The sequence below is a fragment of the Aphelocoma coerulescens genome, chromosome 19 (assembly GCF_041296385.1).
Source record: "Aphelocoma coerulescens isolate FSJ_1873_10779 chromosome 19, UR_Acoe_1.0, whole genome shotgun sequence".
NCBI lineage: Eukaryota > Metazoa > Chordata > Aves > Passeriformes > Corvidae > Aphelocoma > Aphelocoma coerulescens.
In genome coordinates this window covers 5720284-5743072 of record NC_091032.1, presented here as the reverse complement: position 1 = coordinate 5743072, position 22789 = coordinate 5720284, and the positions used below count along the sequence as shown (strand labels likewise).

Below are 22789 nucleotides of genomic sequence, written 5' to 3'. Positions count from 1 at the left end.
GCCCCTCAGAGGCGGCGGGGGTAAAATGGGTGTGGGTGACAGCATCCTTAAAGAGGGAAGAGCGCTCTAAGATCTCCTTAAAGGTCTTTTAAGGATGGTGAAGGGCCTGGAGGGGAAGTCTTAAGATGAGTGGCTGAAGTAACTTGATTTGTTCAGCCTGGAGGAGGCTGAGAGTCTGCAACATCCTCATGAGGGAAAGAGGAGGGGCAGGTACCGATCTCTTCTGTCTCGTGTGTGATAAGGCTCGAGGAAATAGCTGGAGCTGAGCCCAGGGGAGGTTTATATTGGATATAAGGAAATCAGGAAAAGTTTTTTCACCCAGAGTGGTGGAACAAGCCCCTCAGGGCAGTGGTCGTAGCACCAAACCTGACAGAGCTCAGGAACTCAGGCACATGGTGGGATTCTTGGGGTGTTGTGTGCGCTGTCAGGAGTTGGACTCTATAATCCTGAGGGGTCTCTTTCCACTCAGGATATTCTGTGATTCTTGGAATGTTAAGTCCAGCTGTGCACCCAGCACTGGCACTGCGACCCCTCAGCCACATCACCCAGCACCAGATCCAGACACCTCTTGAACACCTCCGGGGTGGTGACCCCACCATCTCCCTGGCCAACTTACTCCCGTGCCTGACCACCCAAACAGTGAAAACATTTTTTCTAATATCTAATCTGAATCTCCCATCTCAGTTTAAGGCTATTTTGTTCTTGTCCTCTCCCTACAGGCACGGTAGAAAAGACTTCCTCTTGTCCTCTCACCACACTCTGCTTTCAGGTAATTGTGGGGAGTGATGAGGTTCCTCTCTGAGCCTCCTATTCTGAACAAATGCAGGGTGTAAAGTGCTGAATTATGTTGAATTTTGGGGCTGGAGGTGACTCTCAGTGCAGCCTCTTCGTGTGGCACTGAGGTTTCTGCACAGCAACAAGTGTTGTGCTCTTCCCCCTGCTGTTAAGTGATGGACGTGAGACAACTCTTGAAGGTTTTCCGTGTAAATCTGGAATAGTTAGAGGAGATATGGAGTGAGAGCTGGCCTGTTTCCTTGCTCTCCATAACCTGGCAGATACTCAGTTTCTGTAAATCTGTCTGTAAAATGGAGGTTTAGCAAAAAACTCCCAGACCACTTACAAACTGAATAGTGGCAAAATTATTTGGCTTTGAGGTAAGGTGCTCCTGGTTTTTCCCTGTGACTTGAGACTGAGGCCATCCTTTTTTTTTTTTTTAATTTAAATATGCTCACTTAATCACTTTCTGCTGGTATTTTGGCTGCTGCCCATTTTTGAGGCTTGTTCTCTTTTTGGTGTCGGTGTCTCATCATCTCTCACCGCAGGAAGAGGACAGGTAGGGAATCATATTTAATTAACAGCACAACTCTGGGCAGTTTCCCTTCTTCAGGTGGCTGATATGTGGAGAACAGGAGACACTGTTGAAATAGTTTGATCAGATACACATCCAAGGAGTTATTTGGAAGTTCATTATCAATCCTTATGGATATCCAAGCCAAAACTCGTGGACTTCTCTTATTTTAGTGCCTGGTTACGTGAATTACAGAGCAGAGAAGTTGGGAGGAGCCCTGGTGCAGGCAGGAAATGGTTAAGAGCCGTTCCTATCACCTGGGAAAGCAATCCTTTGATTTTTCAGAGGGCGCTAACATGCTGCAGTTCATGGAAACAAAGGGAAGGGGATCAAGTAGAAAAGTTGTTCTTGGATTTTATTCTCAGTGGCAGAACTTGTGAGGGCTGGATATTGATGTCTGTGGGGGAAATACGGAGTTTTTGGATGAAAAGGGATTTTTTATTTTTCTTCTTATCGTCATTCAAAAGAAAGGATCTGTGAGGTAAGTCTTGATTCCAACTGGTGACTTTAGATAACTTCTTTTTGGAGTGAGGGGTAGAGAAAATCCTTTATCTTGCTGACCCATTTTAAAACAGTGAATTCTTTGCTTAAATTGTTCCTCGGGCAGGGAGCACAGACAGGAGTGTGAGTCAACAACTGTACAAAGCCCACGACGCTCGCCTGTGTCGTCTGCATTCAAATTGCTTGCATTAATTCCTGAGCTGGAGTATGGAAATTCAGGAACTGGGAGAAACATAATGAGTCAGGGGAATTTGCCACTCCGAGTTGCAGTAAATATTTCAGCGATGACAGTCTTTCATATTGTGGTAGTGTCTATGTTAATGTGCTTTTGCAGTGGATGCTCCAAGCATCTTCTGTTGGTGGCTCTTAAAAGTAATTCCCAAGCCTTGTCTCTTGAATCCTCACTGCTCTCCCAAAGGTTTTATATTTCCAGCTCCTGTCAAGACTTTGCTGCTGTGGGACAGTTTCATTTTGGGGGTGTTAGAGAGGGGTCTCAATTGCTGTTAGTTCTTTGCCTGTCTGCACCTGCGTTCTCAGCTTAAGAAGTGCTGCTGGTTTCTGTGTGAGTGTGAAAACAGATGATTTTTCACCCCAGTGTGGCTGCCCCAAGTGTGATGGATGGTGACAGCTCCCACCCAGGTGTCACTGAGAGCCAGTGCCGCGTGAAGGGAAGTTTTTATACCCCGCAAAACCCCATCCATCCACCTTGGAAATGCTAAGCTGGGACTAAATTCCACCCTCACTCTTGGGCAGCTTGTTCCTGGAGATATTTATCTACAAGGTGCTGAATTCTGGTGGATGTACTGAGCTTTGTGTGCGTGCCGCGATGCTGGTTTCACATTTTTCTCTCTGGCTGCCGGTGGCTGCTGTGAGTGAGTGGGGTCTGATGTGTGGGTTACTCCCCACGTGGATCAAAGGGCAGAGCTGTGCTCTCACACGCTGCCCACCCGCTGCTGTGACACAGATAAGCATCGCTGCTGCCAGAGTCACCTGGCCAGTTCTTCCTGCTCTTCCCCGTTCCCGGTTTCTCCTGCACCCCCACGCTCTGCTCCTGGTTTCTCATTGTCCACGAGGGAGAACACTCTAATCCAGAGCTGCTGGATGTCCCTCCTTTCATCCTGGGTGTGAACAGAGAGTTGGGGCTGTTTTGTTGCTTCACATTTTATTCCCCATCGCTGCCTTTCTGTTCCCCTCACCACACCAAGGTTTTATCATCTCCCTGTGCTTGTTCCCAGCTCCTGAACTCTCTGTTCCCAGGTTCTGGCTGGGCAGGAATCTTTGATCACCGTGCCCTCTTTTGCATTCATGAGTTCTTTGGTAGGGTTCTCATTCTGCTGCTTCTGGATCCCTGCAGGAATAAATCACTGGAGCTGGGTGTCAGGAACTCTGCCTTGGAGCACTTGATTCCCAGCTAAACGCTGTTGTTAGCAGGGATTGCTTTTGCATTTACACAAGAGATGGCAAACCCAGATTGTTTCTTTTTCAGCAAGATTTCTCCTATTTGAAAGAGTTCTTTTTCTAAAATCTCATCTAAGTGCTTTTGCTTCTGTTGTCGGGGTCTGACATTCATTTCAGCTATTCAGTGTGAAAACCCTTTCCAATTTCTTTACCAGTGCTATTGATTAAAATGCAGTTTACTTTTCTGGGGAAAATTTGATATTCAAAAATGTCTTTTCACTGTGAGTCAGAATGTGCTTTTCCATGGAATAAAAGTTCTGGAAAGAACAAAAAAAAATATGCTATTGGAAATGTTGAACAAATTATATTGTCATTTCAACCTGGTTATATAAGAAAAAAGAAATAACTTCAAAGTCCAAATGAAAAGCTCTGGTATTTTTCTCATATTTTGAGATAATTAGTACATTTTTCTCCAGCTGCTCAATTTTATCTGTTCAGAATTTTCCATATGAAACTCTGAGAATGTTCTGTACTGGCCCTAACTCCAAGCTCCTGTTTAACTCAATTGGCTGTTTCAGGTTACATATTAAAAATGAATTATGAAGGTTTTTTTTCTCCTTAGTTTTCAGCCATTGATGTTTCTTCTAGAAACTAATAAAACTATTTCCAGGATTGTATAGAAGCCTGCAGTTCTCAGGCTATAAATGCTGTGTCCAATGGTACAATTATTTACAGCTGGGAAGAAAGCCAGGTGGAGAAGAGCTTTGGAATGCAACAGGTTAAAATTTAATTTTGCAGCTTGCAGATTAGAGATCAAAAAATGTCTGGGGTAATCACTGCTGGTTTGGATGCCCTCACATGATGCTCTCCCTGTCAGTATTGCTGTTGTCATTTTGGGGGTTTTCAATGTTCCCTTTTTCTTTAATTGAAAACACTTTGCTGTGCTAAGCAGAAAGGACCTGAGCTCTGCACTGAGCTGCCTAAATTTGAGAGGAAAGTTTGTGACAGATCTGGTTTTCACTCCCTTAAAAAATAATCCCTGAGGAGAAAGGGGCACCCTGGGGGTGATGGGATTTGGGCTCTGGATATGCTGTTCCTTGGATTTCACTGGTTTTTGGTGGTGTGGCCTCTCCTGGGCTGGTGGTGGGCACTGGCAGAAGGGACCAGCTTGGGAGGAGTCCTTTGAGGGTTTAGGCCCCTCCAGTCTCAAGGATCTGCAGTCACATTGTTTTGTGGGGAAGTTCAGAAAGAGAAATGCCACCCTGTGCTTTTCCAGCACCAGAACATCCTGATTATTCTTGAATTTCCCTCAGCCTGCATCCTGCCTGCAGCTTAATTAAGCCCACTATTCCTTGCCATGAAGAGCAGCCATTACAATGTCTCACCACTCGTCCTTTCTCTGTCCTAACCAGTGCTTTCATCTTACCACAGATGATTTTCTAGCCCTTGGACCTCTCCTTTTGACTCTCTCCAGTTGCCTTCCCAGCTCCAGAAGTGGTGCCCCAAACCCAAAAAACACTTCAGCAGAAGATCCACCAGAGCCAACTGGAGGGAGAGGCCTCCCCAACTGGTCCCAGTGGTATCAGAAGGATGAATTTCCTCCTGAGCTTGTTTCCCCTACTCTGAGTTGCCTCAATGACTTGTTCTCAACTGTGCCTCTGATGTCCCTATGACTTGGTAACTATTTTATCTCTTCCCTGCCTCAGCTTCCCTATAATCTGAAAAGAAAAACTTCCCTATCTATTTTACCTCCTATTTAACTGCTCAAAATCTGTGGGTAAGGGGCACAAACAAAGTAAGTGGAAAATCAATTCATTCCCAAGCCAATTTAGAGCTCAGCAGAAGCAAAAAAGGGGAGCAAGATACTTTATAAAATCCTGGAAGGTGCAGGCAAATGGAAATTTTCAGTTTAAACTCGAGCTTTACTTTGGAATTCCTCAAGGACAGATTGGAATTCTGCCACACTGTAATAGTTTTAGGTTGTAGGAAACTAGGAATGCCTCAGTTCTTGCCCTGTATAGTTCACAGTTAACTCACTGCCTTATACAAGTTTGACCTGTTAATTTTATAAAGTAAAAAGAAGCAAAAACCTTTACAGGCTGATTTCCTGTGCTCAGAAAGAAATGCCTGAGAACTGCCTGGAGCAGATCCACACTATCATTTAACCCCAGCTTTCAATATTTGGTTTCTACAAAGCCCTTGTGGAAGCAGCATCTCCTCAATTTTGTGGATGGTGTGCAGGTGATTACATTTAGAATAGAAGATTTCTGAAGGAATTTTCTGTTGGCTTCTGCAAAATTAAACTCATTTCACAAAAACTTCTGTGGGAAAATTTCTGTTCTAAATAACTTTTATCATCGTGAATGAGTAGCACAAGAGGATGTGGTAAATTCAGCTTAATTTCACTGCATATATTCCTTGGCATTTGTATAATTCCAGGGAGTTAAGATCTCATGTTATAAAGAAATCCAATAGTTCAGTTGCTGAAGGAGCCATAACTGGTGGAGAAGGATTGTGTTGGATGTGACATCATAAAATTTAGCTGCATTTTCTGCTGTTCTACTGCATGGAGATGCTGCAGAGACCCTTGAGAAAGAGAATTTTGTTTGTGATAGCCAAAATCTGAGAAAAGACAGCAATAACATTTTCTGAGCAACTTATTTTAAGGAGCAAGCTCATTTTCAAGGTTTTTCTTTCAACATCCTTGTTGTCTTAGACACAAAAAATGCATCTCTAAAGGTGACTTTATTCTGCATGTTTGGACTCATCCTACTTTGGAATCTAACCAAGAAAATGCTGCTGAATTTCCATCCCTCCATGTGTGATTTCAGGTGTGGCTGCCCTCATCAACTGAAAAATATGTCCATCCGAGGCCTGAAGAAGAAACAACCAAAGACTTTTAAAGTTAAAATTATAACAGTGGATGCTGAGATGGAGTTCAGCTGTGAGGTGAGAGTGTCAGCAAATGCTGGGGACTTGGGGACTGAGCTTTGTATTAGCAAGAAATTAGGAAAAATCAGGTTATCAGCTCGTGGATACTCTTCAAACTGATCTGTTATTTTTATAAAGAATGAATTATTTCCTCTCAGGTGCATTCTTAGCTCTGTTCAGAATTTAAAGCTGTATGTATGAAATCCATTTGGCTGGCACAGCTAAATTAACACTAAACCTGCTTTCTTCATAAGCATTCCAATTGTTTGTAAGTATTCCTACTTCTCCATGAAATTCTTTTTTTTTTGGAACTGCCACAACTCTTTAAGACACTTCCAGGTTGGATAAACTGGTCAGAGCTAAAATATTGCTTTTAAAATAATTTATAAACTGGTACTTTTGTTGATCTGGGACATTCTGTTTAAATTTGCCATTTATAAACTCCAGTTCTTTAACTGCAATGTGTGTTAGGATCTCTGGGCAAAAGAGAAAAAAAGGATTGATGAAAAAGCTGACAGTTCTTCCATTAATTATGGCTATCTGATAAATTGATTAGGGAAATCATGGCTGGAGAAAAAGAAATGATCAATTGCTAAATAAATTGGGCTGCACAATTGAAGGGACAGAACTGTCCCTGATTAATTAATTCCTAATCATCCAGCAAAAGCACAGCAAGACACAGTTATTCTGAGGAGTTAGAAAACTCAGTTCCAATGGGACTGGCAATTTTAGTGAGACATTTAATGTCATTTATTAGGTCCTGCAGAAACAGAATAGATTAGTCTTGTGTGACTTACTGCTCTGGAGTACTTGCAGGCAGAGTTGTGAAAAGAAAGGATTTGGAAAATTCGATTTAGAGGTCAGAGTCCTTGTTAACAAATCATGTATTCCTTCCTTTGCTACCTCTCCTTTCTCCCCAGCCACTGCTCTTTTGCTGGGATGATTTCCAGCTTTCCACTCAAATACTGCCTAAAAGTTCACTTTATTTTTGGTTTTTGCCATTCAGTTTTTAGTTTTAGCAATTAGATAAAATCATCGTTCTAAAACGTGGTCAAATAGAAGAAAGAGATGAGCAGCCTCTTTGGTGAAAAAAAGCATCAGATGTGTGTGAATTTGGGACCTTTAATCAAAGTTTGCTCTCTCTGGCTGCTGAGTTGAAATGAAAACATTTAAGAAGACTCATTTAAATCAGAGTAGGAGAAAGGCTTGGCCTGGTGCCACAGAAATACCTGAGGGGTGTGAAAGGTGGATCTGCTCTCATTGTTCAGCATTCCTACCCCGTGTCCTGATTTGATTTCCCAAGGCTTTCCTCTCAGTCTCTCCAATCTGTATAAACTATTGAGTCAAAATTTCGGACAAATATTAATAAAGACTTATTATAAAGCCACATCCCAGCAAATCAATAGTACAATCCTCATTCCCAGTGCTCCTCAAGTGCTTGGTGATTAAATGACTCCAGCTGCTCTCTGGATGTGTCTGGAGAAGGAGAGGAGGTGGAACACAGCAACTCTTTGACTATTTCATTAAAAACCTAAAAGTGAAATAAGATTTCATAGGAGAAAGGGCTAAAATGGAGCAAGTTCATTTAGGATAGCCATGTTTTTCTTGATTTTTCTCTCTTTTAGATGAAGTGGAAGGGAAAGGATTTGTTTGACCTGGTGTGCCGAGCCCTTGGTTTAAGGGAGACTTGGTTCTTTGGCTTGCAGTACACGATTAAAGGAATGTGCACCTGGTTAAAGATGGACAAAAAGGTACAGGAAACAAAATGTGTGGCAATTATTTATTTCTGTTGTGTGGCAGTTATTTATTTCTTCCATGACAACTCAGAATTTTACATGGTAGCTTTTTTTTTTAAGGCTAAAATTGGATTCTTTGCTCTGATTGCTTCTATCCCATTTGACCTGGAACATCCCACACTAATCACCACTAATTGCTGATAGATTAAAGCTCAGAATTATCCTTCTCTCTAAAATATGGGAAGGCTGCTTTAAGGGGATTATTTGCTGCTTTCTGCTTTTCCTCGGGAATATTATCTTGAGACACTCATGTATCCTTTTTGCTGCTGATTTTATCTCTAAACAGGTTTTAGATCAAGAAATCCCCAAAGAAGATCCCATTAGCTTTCATTTTTTGGCTAAATTCTACCCAGAGAAGGTAGAAGAGGAACTTTTACAGGAAATTACCCAGCATTTATTCTTCCTTCAGGTCAGGAACAGTTTTTAACCATGAATTCCTTCTGTATTTCCCCCAGTCCTTTTGCATTGTCTTTGATCTTGTTGGCAGCTCAGGATAATTTTGCTTGCTTCAGCTGTATCAAGAACTTTACAGATATTACTTTTATGAAATACAAACATCTCTCCTGCCTGCTGTGGGTTTGTGTCCAGGTAAGCTGGAATGTTCCATCTTCTGCAGGTTTTTGTGACAACACCCAGCAGTTTGGCTGATGATTCCAAATCTGGATATTCCAGACTTGTTTTGCTCCTTAATGTGTGTTAAAAAAAAAAAAAAAAAAAATTTCATGCAAAGCTGGAACTGTTGGAAGAACTGTGAGGCTTTTGGGGAGATCTTGTGCTGGAGGGCAAAACCTCTAGAAAACAAGGACTCCCTAAACCATCATTTTGGATTGTAGGGGTAAAAGATCCTGGAATTTGACAGGTGTTCTGAAATCCAGGTTTGTTCACTTGGCAAGGTTTAAAAGGAGCAGAGCAGCAAACACCATTTGAGCTCCATCAAAAAGTGGATGAAGGAGCAAATTCTTGGAGCCTTATCAAAAATAAAGATGGATCAACCAGGAAAAGCTCCATAGCTGCAACAAAGGATACAAGCACTGAGTTTGGGATGGTCACTTCCAATGTCTGGGACATCCAGCTTCTGTGCTGAGTTGTTGTGGAGTCCCTCTGGAAGTTTCAGCCTCTGGGGTGTTGCTTTATTCCAGCAGGATGTGTCTGTGCAGGTAGCTGGGGTGTATGAGAGAAATTCAGTCTGCAGCTGGGAATGAACCCAGTAAATTCCCCTGTGCCCTGAGGAGGGTGTGCTAATGAAATAATGGGGAAATGGTTAAGAAACCCACCAGAACTTCATCCAGAACCTTTAACCACTTTGGCAGTTTATTTCTTCAGCTAATTTTGGAAAGGAATGAGAGCAGCAGAACTCTTTTCCTACTCTTTTAATCCTGAGTTTTCCACTTCTTTTTCTTTTCTGCTTGAACCTGCCTTAACTAGCAGACAGGCAATTAGCAAATACTTCTCATTCCAAAGTAGGAAAACAAGGCTGAAACAAATTGGAACTTGCAAAGTTTCCTGACTGTTAAGAACTTCAGCTCACACCTGGATGCTAATAGGAAAAACATGTACAGACATCTGGATGCCTGAAGATTTCAGCTCTCCTGACTCTTCAGAACTTTGCAAATTAATGTGGCATAACAGCTTTTTCCAAAATGCCTGAATAAATGTCAATGACTAAAGCCAAATATTGTCTGCTGAAAGATGAGGTCATTTATTGCTTCTTCATGAAGTTTAACAAAAAGTCCTTGTAAAAACTGATTAGGAAAAAAACCCCAAAACAACCCAGACACTTATAGGGGATTTATCCACGTTGTTCTAAATTCTGGAGCATGATTTACACCGTGGAGAATGAAAGCTGGAGCTTTCCAAATTGGAAGAAAAATCTTTTCATTCTTTCCATTTTAACAGCCTAGAAAGAATGTTCCCTGCACTGTAACTCAGGTTCAGAGATTGTGCTCACCAGGGACTAAATTTAAAAGAAAAAACTTTCTTGGTGGTTCATTTCAGTTCCCAGCACCTACAGAGGTGTGTTTGTAAACAAAACTTGTGCTTGCTCAAGTCATTTTTTTCTCTTTGGAAATGTTTAAGGCTGTGAGCTATGAAAAATTTTGTTGTCTTGTGCTTGTTCCTGGGCTAAATCCACCTGAGAGGAGGATTTGGGAAGATTGATTTCCCCTTCCCTCTTTAGGTTTTCAAACAGAAATTGCCCAACTGATTTAAAAATCATACAACACATTCCAAACCATTACACCTCTGGTCTTGGTAGCATCACAGGTTATTAAAATGAGAAGAATGTTGAAAGACTCTTTCCCATTGTGGGATTGTGCTTAGACCATTGCAACTGAAGAAATTAAGTGCTCTATTGTTCAGCTTCTCTTTTGGGGGTCTCCTTTATTCTCTCATTTTGGAAAGCTGGAGAACACCTCTTAGGGTTTTTAATATGGCAACACCAAGCAGCTGCACAACCCTGAGTGTGCTCTGGTTGAACCTGACCTCCAGAGCTCCCTTCCAACCTAAAATTTGATGTCTGATGTGATACAAAGTAGGCAGGAAAAAAAAAAGGAGGATTGTTAAAAGAAATGAAGCGCAGACAATAAAACTGATGTTTTAAAGATATTCTTTCATAGGACTCCTTATGTAACTGTGTGGAGAGAGCTGACTGGCATTTTTGGTCTCATTAAATGCAATGCTAACTAAAGGCTTCCTGTGTTCCTGAATGCCAATTTCTTGTTGCTGTTATTAACTCATAAAGGTGATATTTGGTGCCAAGTTATAGTCTGGGCATGTCTGCTTTCATTTCAAGCCTGACAGAAATCCTGACTTTGAGCTTCTTTCACTTGCTCCCTTTTTCTGTTGGTTTAGGTTAAGAAACAAATCCTGGATGAGGAGATCTATTGCTCACCAGAAGCTACAGTTTTACTGGCTTCTTATGCTGTTCAGGCCAAGGTTTGTGCATAGAAAGTCTCTTTTTTCATTGACTTTTTTCTGGTTTAACCAACACATCTACCTGGTGGTGTGTGAACACAGCAGGATTAAAATTTGCTGTTAAAGAAGTTGATCATCCTGGGAGGTAAAGGCACAGCTAGAAAAAGAAATACCAAATGCCACTACAAGGATTTTTTTCTATACTGTGTTTCTGCAATTTAGGGGATTTTTTTGGGCCTAACATTTTAGTATAATCTTTGTCCAGGCTAGAATGATTTCCTGTTGTCTTAAAAAATGATCATGGATGCAGGAGGTGCTCAAAACAGAGCTCAGAATGGGAGGACACGAAGTTTTTTAGTGTCTCTTAGAGCTCTGTTCCCTTCTTGCCACCAAGAACCCAACTTACACAATGGCAGGAGGTGAACACAACTTCTCAGCAGCTCACATTCCTCTAGTCCAGAGGGTGAATTCCTGGGAGATTCCTTCAGTTTCCAGGTTAGGATTGAAGTCTAAGTGGCTCAGTGGCTGTGTTGGAGCCACCTGCATGGCACAAGGGCTGGAAGTTCCTTCCAAAATCAAACCAAAATAAAATCTGCCTCAAGTTTTCACATCAAAATATGCAAGGAACAACTCCCTCAGCATTCTGCCTCTAACAAACTGATATAACTTTTCTTTTTTGGGACAGTATGGTGACTATGACCCCAATTTCCATGAGCCAGGCTTTCTAGCCCATGATGAGCTGTTACCCAAAAGGGTGAGTCTTAATTTTATACAAATCCAAATCTCTGAATCTCCCCTTTGCAGTGCAGAATCTTTGAATCTCCCCTTTGCAGTGCAGATATTGCTGGGGATTAACCAGAGCATTAAAAACTCTGCAAAATGACCAAGATGTGCACTGCACCTCTGAGCATTCACTTTGCTTGGGAGAGGCAGCACTTGGATTTGGATCTTCAAAGGGACTCAACCTCCTTCCTTTCCCCTGCAGGTTCTCAGGCAATACCAGCTGACAGCAGAGATGTGGGAAGAGAAGATCACTGCTTGGTATGCTGAGCACAGGGGGATTGCCAGGTAGGAAACCTTTGCATTTCTTAGAAATCCCAGACGTTTCTTTATGGGATTTGTTGTCTTCAGTTTGATTCAGCCTATCTGGAAATGCAATTAAGCAATAAATAGGATCTGTTAGCACCCAGAGGCAGCTTTTCCTAATATTTGGGTTCCATTTCTCTCTGTTCTAGAGGATTCTTAGCATTATTTTTATTGAATATTTTCTTCAAGATGTACTGATTTACCTTGAAGGGAGGAGAAAAGTGGGTGGAGAGATTCTCACCCTTCTTTGGCCTTGGCCAAAAGCTCTGTTCAAGACTCATTTCTCAATGAACTCTGTTTCCTGAAGGAGATATATTCATGGAAAACAAGGGGAGGTTGGGTTTCCAAGACATGGAGTGGCAAAACTAACACAAGGATGAGACTTTTCATGCATTTTAAAGAAGATTACACTATCCATGAGTCATCTTTTCAAATAGGTGTGACTTTACTGCCTTTATTCTGTCCAGATGCTGTTTTTATTATCCTTTTTTCTATTATTGAGAGCAAGATGACAAAATTAAAGTAAGTTTGTACAAAGGACCAGATTACCTGTTCTTTTCTAAGTGGGAAATGGAGAGTCAGCCAGGAGAGAAAGGCTGGAAAGGAGTTTCATAATCATGGCTTTATTCTCCAGGGATGAAGCTGAGATGAACTACCTGAAAATTGCCCAAGACTTGGAAATGTATGGTGTCAATTATTTCCCAATTGCTGTAAGTGCCTTATTTTAGCAGTTTGCAGTTGCTGCAGATGATGGTGCTGTCCTTTTAAAATCCTCCAGGGAGTTTGGAACTGGGACTCCTGACTCCTGCTTTTGCCTGCTGCTGGTTTTGTTCTGACTTGGTTTTCTTGCCTTCTAAATGAGCAGGTGAATCAAACAATTAAGATTAATATTTTTACAACTTGACAGCTTCCTTGGAATAGGAAGGAGAAATAGTTTGAGGTGCTATAAACAACCTAGAGGACTGAATTTATTAGTAACAGTGACAACATTCATAATATTTTATATAAACACCAATTTCCTAAAATACAGATAAATATCAATATATTAAAATATGGGCTTCTTGTCTGTGGTTGTTTAATGTCACCAAAAAATGCCATTTACTGATCTCTCTTGTTTTTTAGCAAAATAAAAACCACACAGATCTCCTGCTTGGAGTTGATGCCAAAGGTATTCATATCTACAGCATTAATAACAGGTTCTCTCCAAATAAGTCCTTTGAGTGGAGCTCTATCAGAAACATTTCCTGTAGTGAGAAAGAGGTATGCTGGCTTTGATGTATTATTCTTTTTACATGGGCATGGGTGTGGACTGGGATTCTTGGAACAGGCTGAAAGCTTCCTCTGTTGAACTAATTTTGGGGGAGAAGGGGAAATCCTGGGGAGCTTGGTTACAAAACTAAAAATAACAGCCCTGCCTTGCAGATGAGCTCGAAACCTCGGTTCCCCGAGGCTGCTCTGAGCTCTGACTCTGTTCTGGCTCCTTCCCTGCTGCTTGGCCTTTGCAAAACAAGTGTGTTGATCTCTGAAAAAGACAGATATTGTGAATGCCACCGTGCCTGGCTTCCTCAGTTATCCCAGCAGGAATTCCATGATCCATAAAACCTTAATGCTGTTTGCACATGCAGGAGCCATCCTTGTAGCTGAGGCTTGGAGCCCAGTGGCAAGAGGACACATGCAGGGAGATATTAATGGTTTTCTGCCTCAGCTCTGCCAGTTTGCTGGGACATGATTTCACTCCTCAGCACCACCCCACTGCTGCAATTTCACTGGGAAGCCCAGCTTTTGCTTCTGGAAAGTGAAGGAGCAGGGAAAGTTTATTCTCTGTACAAATCATGGGCTGCATGGAAGGCTTAAAGCAGAAAAAACAAACCCAGGAAAACTCCATTGGTACTGGAATCCCTGGGATTTGTCAGCCAAAGGGCAGCACAGCCTGTTCCATTTTCTGTGGGCTTTTTGGAAAACATGAAGGTGAGATTTTAGATTCATGCCCATTCAATCAGGCAAACCTACAGGATTTGCTGCCTCCAAAACATTTTTGGTACCTGGTAACATCAAACTTCACCTGAGATCTGGGAATAAACTGCTTTAACTCCCTGTTGTGGGGAAATTGGGCAGCCCTGTGTTTAAACTTCACTTTATTCAGTGCCACAGCACAGCCTTGCTCCTCAAAAGGCTGCCAGGCATTACCTACAGGGTGAAAGGAGCTATAGGACATCATGATCCTGGTGATCCAGATGCCCTGGAATCATATAGGAATTACTTTGCAAAGGAATTTGAGGAATTGAGTACCAAGGAACCCCTGAGGCACAGAAAACAGGTTCTTAAATTATTAAAAAAAAAAAAAAAAAAAAGGAGCCATATTTTGTTCTGCAGCCAAACAGAGCACAAAGTGGGGAGTGGAGCAGGAAAACCCTTCCTGGCCTCTGGGAACAGCTGGGGAAGTGGACTGAAAAAGGAAAAAGTGAGGAAGTCTCCAGGACTTTTACCTGCTGCTCTGAAGAACAAGTCCTTAGGCCCTTGATACATTCATTTATCCCTGCAATGGTTGCTGTCCTGAGAGGTGTTTGACATTTCCCTGACTTTAGGGCTGTGCCTGCTTCTAGGGATTGCTGATGTGTCCTGTTCTCCTGATAACCAGTGCTTGTTCCAGAGCTCAGGTGGCATCAGGAAAACCACCCAGACTGGCACTGGGGTGGGCCTGAGGGTTTATCCTCCCACACAGGCTGATTCTATGGAGAAAAACAGTTTTATATCACTGTCCCCCTATTTGTGGCATGAATCACTGCTTCCCCAGAGAGAAGTGGAGATGGGCTGAAGTTTGCATTGGTTTTAATAGTTTCAACTTATTTTCCTCCTCACTGTGCTTCCTTTTTTTTTTTTCCTTTTGCCTGTGTAGTTAACTATTAAACCCCTTGACAAAAAAGCAGAAGTCTTCAAGTTCTTTTCCTCTCAGCTCAAAGTGAATAAACTGGTAAGTGCCCTGCTTTCCTTCTGTGAAGCTGAGCCTGGTGATACTGACTGAGAAATATTGTTTGTAAACAAAATCGTGGTCTTGACATCTCAGCCAAGATGTGTTGCCCGTGTAATTCAGGAAAATGGGATCAGAGGGAGATGAGGGACAGAAGGAATCTCTCATCCTGTTACAAACTTACCTAAACTGTTGTGTGCCTGCCCTGGGTGCTGATTTGCTTGGAAGGGAAGCAGCTGCCAGTACTTGTGCTGAAGTCAGAATTGTCCTGTGAGGCTGGTGTGGGCCTCTTTGTCCCTCTGGCAGGGGCACAAGTCCATCAGAATCACATCTCCTTTGCCTTTCCTCTCCAGATTTTCCAGCTGTGCATTGGAAACCACGACCTGTTTATGAGGAGGAGAAAAGTGGACTCCATAGAGATCCAGCAGATGAAAGCACAAGCCAGGGAAGAAAAAGCTAGGAAAAAGGTATTTTCTTCCTGCTCTTGTGTTGTTGAAAACACTGATTGTTATTATTCCAGTTGGTGCCACTGCTGCCCCTGTATTCCATCAATATGTGTGTGGGAGGTGAGGAAGTGCAGCAGGACTGGATGTGGGAACAGCTCTGTGGCATCTGAGGATATCAGAGGTGTTTGTGTGGAGAGGTGATCCCAAAGATTTGGGCCACACAACAGATCAATCCAAGGGCTCTCCCAGCAGTCTGAAATAACCAGGAGTGCCTGCCTGAGGAGCTCAGTGCTGCAAAGTTCAGGCAGCTCCAACATCTGTGGTGACCATCCCAGCTGGAGAGCAGCCCCTTCTTCATTTGATGCATTTCACTCAGGCCCAGGTGAGATTCTGCTGCAAGCCCACAAACTCTTGCTCATTCTACTTCCAGATGGAGAACCAGAGGCTGGCCAGGGAGAAGCAGCTCCGAGAAGAAGCTGAGAGAGCCAAAGAAGAGCTGGAAAGGCGCCTTTTCCAACTGGAAGATGAAGCCAGGCAGGCCAACGAGGCCCTGGTGAGTTAGGCTGAATATTCTTGTGCTTGATGGGCTTTCTTGGTTTGGAAGTAGGATTTTTTTTTTTACACCAGGAGACACCAGACATTGTAGCTCAGACAAGGCTGGAGAGTTTCCAATCACAGGTGGAAAAGGCATTTCCCATTTTCCCAGGAATACCCAGGAAAACCCTGATGTGCCATAATCTGTGAACCATTCCCTCCCTGGATTTGGCTCACAGGGCTCTCTTCAGGCAAAGAGTGGGGGAAAGGAAGCAACCTTGGAGCTGAAATGGGGAGAAAGGGGCTGACTTCAACCTTGTCCAGCTCTAAAATTTTTCTCCTTGCTTTATAGAGATGAGACACAGGAAATTCTGGAGCAGAGGAGGAACATTAGACCCTGAAATTGTGTCTGGTTTTTATTTAAGAAACAATATTTTATCACTTGATCTCTTGGTAAAAGATGTCTTCTGCCTGCTTGCCTGCCTGCAGGGGGGATTTTGTTGGCTCTAAACAAGGAACTAAGAAAAATTCTTTCTCTTCAGCTCCGATCCCAGGAAGCAGCAGAGCTGCTGGCTGAGAAGGCTCAGATTGCAGAAGAAGAGGCCAAACTGCTGGCCCAGAACGCTGCAGAAGCTGAGCAGGAGCGCCAGAGGCTGGAGATCACAGCTCTGAAAAGCAAGGAGGAGAAGCGGCTGATGGAGCAGAAGATGCGGGAGGCGGAGCTGATCGCGGTGAAGCTGGTGAAGGAGTCTGACAGGAGGTTGGGTTTGCTTCCCTGGCACTGCGTGCTCTCAGCTGGGCTGCAGAGAGTGCTGCTTCCCTCAGAGCCCAGCCCACTAGGGGGGAACTGCTCCTGAAGTGACACTGCAGAGTGACGAAGCCTCCTTGTGCTTTGTTTGTTCCACCTGGAAGCTGTTGTTGTATTGCAGGTCAGGTTTACAGAGGATCAGATGCAAAGCTGTGGAGATGTTTAGCAAGAAAGATCCAGAATGCAGAGGCATTTTCGATTTAGTGTTATCAAATGAGCACTGGCTACCTAGCTGAGTTTACCAGTCTTTATCCCCTGTGAGATATGAGGCTGTTTTCATTTGTTAGTACCAAGTGAATGGCCTCTTTTTTCCCTTTCAGATCTTCCAGCAGTGTAAAACCAGGTAAATTCATGTGAAATATAAACCACTCGGAGTGTTTGCATGTTCCCTGAAGATGCAGAGCAGGCTGGTGTTGACAGAGGATTTTTAACCCTGTTATTAAGAAATCCTTCTACTTGTTTTAGGATACTGCCAAAAACTTACCAAAATAAAGAGCAGCCTCTCCCCACCTCAGGGAGGATCTCTGATGGTCTGGAGAGAATCTGTATCAGCAGGTTGTAACTGAGCCTGTGGAAGTTAGGAGCAGGAAAATCACGTTAATTCAGCCACTTTGTGCAGGAGTGTCTCTGCCCTGCTGTGTCATGTGAGTTCTCCATGTGAGCGTCCTTCCACGAGTGTCTTGGTGTAAAGATAACCCAGTAGTGGGCTTGCTCTCTGGAAGTTAGTGAGCTCTGAAATCCATCTGCTGGTTGGAAACCATCAGCCATTCCCCTCAGGATGTTTATTTTCCAGAGCCAAGGAAGCAGAGCACCTGAAACAAGACCTGCACGAAGCCCGAGAGGCCGAACGCAAAGCGAAGCAGAAGCTCTTAGACATAACCAGGCTTAATTATCCTGTAAGTTCTGCTCCACTGGGAAGCACTCCATCTTCAGGGATAGTCAGGTGTTGATGACATTTTTGTAGCCCCCAGCAAGCTGAGTAGTGGCATGGCTGCATCCAGCTGGGAACAAAGACCTGTGGGACAAACTGGTGTGTAAAAACAGTGTAGTGAGTATGGGAGTTGTGTTTGCTCAGGATGATAAGAAAGGCAAGACCAAAGTTAAAACAAGAACTGGTGATGGACTTAGGGAGCAGAGGCTGTCTTGCCTTCATGCCTAACTCGTGGTGCCATTGCAGCCAGGCAGTTGTTTTGTGGAGCTGGTTGTGCTGAGCCAGCTCTGTCATCCTGGCACATCCATGAGTGTCTTCAGGCAAAGGAGTGAAGTTGTCCCCAGCACGAAAGCACTGCTAAAGTTCTGTGCTAAAGTTCTCCCTCCTCTGCTCCAGCCCTGCTGAGGATGGATTTCTATTCTCTGCTGAAATAGAAACACTGCAGCCAGGATAAATCTCTGCTCTTGGATCTGTGGGTTGTGGATTCCAGCTGGGTGCAGGGGAAGGGCTGCAGGAGCATCTGTGTGTCTCAGAAAATGGCTCAGCGTGGCATTCTTGCAGAGCTGGGGAGACAAAGCCCGGATCAGTCCATCAGATCTGACTGACAGTGCTGTGTTGCCTCTTCCAGCACATGGCCAAGTACCCCCAGTACTCTCCAGGTGACAGCAGAGATGCCAACTTTGACAAAGGATCCATAAAGCTGGATTTGAAGGACATTGACCTCAAGAGACTCTCCTTTGAGATAGAGAGAGAGAGGTATCAGTATGGTTGGGGTGCAAATGAAGGAGAGAGGAATTGAAATCTTTGGGAATCACAGTTCATCTTTTATTAACTTGGGATATGCATGTGCCTGGAGGCCTTTTACTGAGCTGGTGTGGGTGATTCTGTGTCGGACTGGCTGTTTGCACAGAGGAAAGGTTTTTTTGGTAGCATCAAGCCGTGATAAATCCAGAACCTTCTGTCTTGGGGAGGGACAAAGGACTTTGCTGAACTAACAGCGTGTGAGAGGACAGAAGTTTCCCTCTAGTGCTAAAGTGTGGAATTGCTGGGAGCCAATCCATCGGGCATCCCTTAGTCTGGAAGGAAATGCTTGGTAAAAAGTTAGGAATTAAAAAGAAAGATGTGAACCCCCTTGTCACTGGGTCAGGGGAGCCAGGCTGGCATTGGCAGAATTCATTCTACCTATGAAACATAAAATGAAACGAAAAACATCTCTCCTCCTTCCACAAACACCTGTTCTGGGGTTAAATTGTGCCACCCTAAGCTTTTTGTCTCTGATGTGTGGACCCAGGCTGGACTACTTAGAAAAGAGCCGGAAATTCGAGGATCGACTGAAAGAGCTGAAGTCTGAAATTCATGCTCTGAAACTGGAGGAAAAACAGGCTGGGCTTTACTGTCACTGGAATGAAGTCCTGGGCTCCTTGGATCGCTCCTTAGGAGCTGTAAGTACCCTAAATCCCTGCCCCTTTCTCCAGCATGAACCCTAAAATGGAACAGTGTGGGTGTGCCAGAGGGAGCTGCTGTATTTCAGTCCAAGCCTTCACTACCCTTGATGATAAAATATTAGAAGCATGAACACAGAGGAGGAAAATTCATGTCAAAACAAAATCTTAAGGCCTTTTTCCTGGGCTGAATAGCAGGCCCATAAGCAAAAAAAGAATCATTTTATGATTATGAAATCACAATCAGGGGTTTAAGGTCTTGGAGCAAACGAAAATGTTGTGACTGACACATTTAAATGTGGTTTCTTACAGTTTGCATCACATTCTCATTCATGTGCTTTGTGGCTGCTGAAAGTCATAAAAGCCTTGGTGTATTTTTTTTTTTTGAAGGAAATGAGGAACTAGACCCAGATTTTTGTCATAAGTTGCTTGTTTTAAATAAACTCTACAACTTCTTCCCGAAGCAGGGCAAGAGTAGGGGCTGGCTTTGTCTGCAGGTTGTTGCTCATCAGCAAAAATGGCTCTGAGTCAATGGTTTTTAGAGACAGAAGGGGGAGGCTTGAGAAATGATGAGGAAAAATGGCCTTTATTTTCTGACTACTCATCTGATGTTCTTTTTGGCTTGCTGAGTGTTGCTACAGAGAGGGCATTCCATTTCCATGTGCTCTTTTCTTTTAAAGGCCCCATCATGGATGAAAACCTTCGAAACTGGGGATTTGTTGGATGTAAATCTTCCAAGACCTTTCCCTGCTTACTTGTTAAACACTGCAAGCAGCTGGCCCTGTACCAACAAAATTCAACACACAGTGCCAGTGGAAAAGTCATCTTCCCAAGGAAATTCCTTGGCTGCCAACAGTGTGGGCACAGGAACCAGAAAACAGATGATAAAGGTAATCAGATTTGTGAGTAAATTCCTAAATGTTGACTAAAAGTTTAGAGTTCAGAGATGGTGGCTGCCTGTAGGGACCTGGTTTGTCCTGCTCTGTCCCATCCTCACAGATGACAAGGCTTTTGCAGGATTTTGGAGCCCCTGGTGCTGGCACATCATTTGGGAATGTTTATAACTCGAGGCTGCCTGTTTTTTTCTCACTTCTGATCTAAGCTGGAGTGCAAAGCTGTAAGCCTGGGTAAATGAAGCAGAGATGTCTGTACACAGTAGGAGGATCTGTGTTAAATTTTATTTGTACCAGCCAGACTTGGAAATGAGAAATGTGCTCCCAGGTACAGAGAGCTTAAAACATACTGTGCCTGTCTTGTGGTTTTAAAAGGCAGGCAGGAAGAGACCAATAAATACCCAGGTTCCCAACAGTTCAGTTCTCTTCCTTGTGCTCCCTGTCAAAGAGGCCTGAAGAGCAACGAGCTGGGTGTCAGGAAAAAACAACCTGCTTTGAAATGTCACTGGACTGGAGAAATCAAGAAGAGCTGTGAGGAAATGTGGTCTGGAACAGTGGGAAGGAAATCAGCTGTCTGTAGGCAATGCTAATTGGGCAAGGTGTTGGGAATGAAGAAAGCCTGATGGATTTGCTGTGGTTTATCTGAACAAAACAGGAGGGGGGAGGGGGTTAGGATCAATTAAAAGCTCCAGAATATAACATCCAACACCTCCTTCAGGGTTTGGGTGCTTAGAACTAAAGGACACAGCTGAGTGCAGCAGCAGCTGAGGGATCAGCCCTTTCTGAGGCAAGTTACAGAAGCAACTTTTAAGACTAAACTCAGGGCTGAGGCGAAGAATTTGTTTAAAGAAAGAAGAAAAAGCTCTTGCAGAGCATCTTGCAAAAGGCTCCAGAGTTGGAGGCAAAGGAAGACCCAGAGCAAAGGGAGTTACTTTAAGCCAGCACTAATTCTCCCTCTTTGATTTGCCTGCAGGTTCAGCAGCATGACTCGGATGTGATCTACATTTGAAGCCCCTCGTTTCCTTGCCAGCCTGGTGGGACTGGTGGCCTTTTTACCTCTGTGGGGACACGTGGGCAGCTCTGGCTGCTGCCAGGTGTGAGAGACAAGGCACTGTGGATCCAGAGCTGCCATCCAGCTCCCAGGCAGGTGACATCAGCTGGGAATGCCACAAGTGGTCCCCGGTGTGTCTGGGAGCAGTGCAAACCCAGAGGAAATGTTGTTTACTACTTGTGCACTTTGGAAGGAACTCTTCACACTTTGCTAACCCTTCCTCTCCCAGGTGTTTCACACACTCACAGCTCTGCTGCTGGAGGAAGGATGTGAGGCAGCAAGTGCCCAGGAGGTGTTTGGGATGAGAAAACAGAACATAAGCTTGGTGTTTATCTCCACAACAGACTAATTATGTTTTTGGTCCAGTCCCTGGGACATGACTCCCACAGAGCTGCTCGACGTTTTAGTGTTTGCCTGCCAAATATTTTCCTTCTCCTCCCCAAACATTTCTTGGTTCACTTAATTGATTTGCATTTCTCTGTGAGAAATCTCAGCTTTTTAATTCCAGATGCAGAAGTGGACATCTTCAAATACCTCCCATTCCTGGGGGAATCCTTTGTTTGGAATGCAAAGCTTCTGTTCTTCAAGTCCCTGACTAGATCAAGCACTTTCTGCTCCAGCAAACTTTGCATACATTAACTGGCTTCCCACTTCTGTGCAACACAGCTCCCACATTAGACAAAGACAAAAGATGCTGTTGGTGTCTGCTAAAGTGGGACTTGTTTCTGGTGGAGAGGTGCATGCAGCAAAGTGCCTGCCTCATTAGTAAAACCCACTTGCATTTCCCTGGTTTGTATGTGTTTAAGTGTCTGCTTCTCCCTAAATCTTCACTCTGAGGACTTCTGGGGAAGCAGACAACATTCAGCTGCAGCTAAAGCAGGAGCCCAGCTGAACTTGAGACATGTGATGTAAAAATGAATGGTAATGTTGTTAAATATCTTGTTCTAAAAGCTAAGATTAAAAAAAAAAAAAGGTTCAATAAAAAGCTTCAATTTCCATTTGCTTTGAAGGGAATGCTGTGTCAATATTCCTCCAGCATTAACAAGGCAGGTTTGGAGAACAAACACCCAAATCTTCTCTGTACACATCTGCAGCAGGCTGAGCACAGAGGGGGGATGGCAGCTGCCTGTGGAGAGGGACAGGAGTGCTCTGCAGGGCTGCCCTGACTGTGCTCCCAGCCCTGGGAGCACTTGGCTGGGTGGGTTGGGCTGTGTTAATTCTCTCCCAGCTCAATCTGGCACGAGATGTTTGCAGAATATTGGCTGTTACACACAATTTCTGAGCTGTCTGCAGAAGCCTGGTGTCTGAGAGGGAGAAGCTGTTGGAGATGCCAGAATGATGAGGCAGCTGCTGTCATGGTCCCAAGGCTGGAGAGGGAGCATTGGCCAGGACTTGGGACAGTGAACCAGCTCCTGTATTAGCTGGAAGATGCTCCAGCACAACTTTGAATGTGGCATTCTCGGATTTGAGGGTGAGGAGAAATACTGGGATTCCCCTGGTTCTTCTTTTCCTGTTCCCTCTTTTTTCTTGGCATGTGTCTTGCCACAGCTGAGCTTGTGCCCTCATCCTTCACACGTGCTGGGGCTTCCTTCTGCTCTTGTGTCTGAGCTGCACCATGGGGTAGGGCCCAGAGGAGGACAACTGCTCCATGTGCACCATTGGTTCATGTCTTTGGACTTAGTCCTGTAAATCCCAGTGAAGAAAAGGACAAGGTCACACTCCTGCCAGCTCTAATACAGAACC

The 22789-nt window shown here is 43.8% G+C and overlaps 1 protein-coding gene across 5 annotated transcripts; it reads left to right on the top strand.

The window, feature by feature from the left end:
• The first annotated feature begins 21 nt into the window (after window positions 1–21).
• LOC138120626 (merlin-like) lies at window positions 22–22029 on the top strand. Of its 5 annotated transcripts, none has more exons than XM_069033436.1 (19): window positions 22–210; window positions 4679–4924; window positions 6079–6196; window positions 7804–7929; window positions 8261–8383; window positions 10825–10908; window positions 11573–11641; window positions 11873–11955; window positions 12608–12683; window positions 13096–13233; window positions 14870–14944; window positions 15295–15408; window positions 15818–15940; window positions 16464–16681; window positions 17523–17625; window positions 18289–18416; window positions 18952–19102; window positions 19783–19992; window positions 20969–22029. In XM_069033436.1, the coding sequence occupies exons 2-19, from the start codon at window positions 4917–4919 to the stop codon at window positions 21002–21004; spliced, it is 1983 nt and encodes a 660-aa protein (XP_068889537.1). In that variant the 5' UTR covers window positions 22–210; window positions 4679–4916; the 3' UTR covers window positions 21005–22029. The 5 variants fall into 5 exon arrangements, with proteins under 5 accessions (XP_068889537.1, XP_068889539.1, XP_068889538.1 ...); XM_069033437.1 differs by lacking the exon at window positions 22–210 and adding an exon at window positions 1646–1829 and having other exon boundaries at window positions 4722–4924; XM_069033434.1 differs by lacking the exon at window positions 22–210 and adding an exon at window positions 1646–1829.
• The last annotated feature ends 760 nt before the right edge of the window (window positions 22030–22789 follow it).

What these genes read in the sequence shown, in the direction of transcription:
- LOC138120626 (XM_069033436.1), top strand. An exon ending in AGCATTTATTCTTCCTTCAG is followed by an intron (nt 8,384 to 10,824) that starts GTCAGGAACAGT and finishes CTGTTGGTTTAG; the next exon opens with GTTAAGAAACAAATCCTGGA. An exon ending in GAGCACAGGGGGATTGCCAG is followed by an intron (nt 11,956 to 12,607) that starts GTAGGAAACCTT and finishes TTTATTCTCCAG; the next exon opens with GGATGAAGCTGAGATGAACT.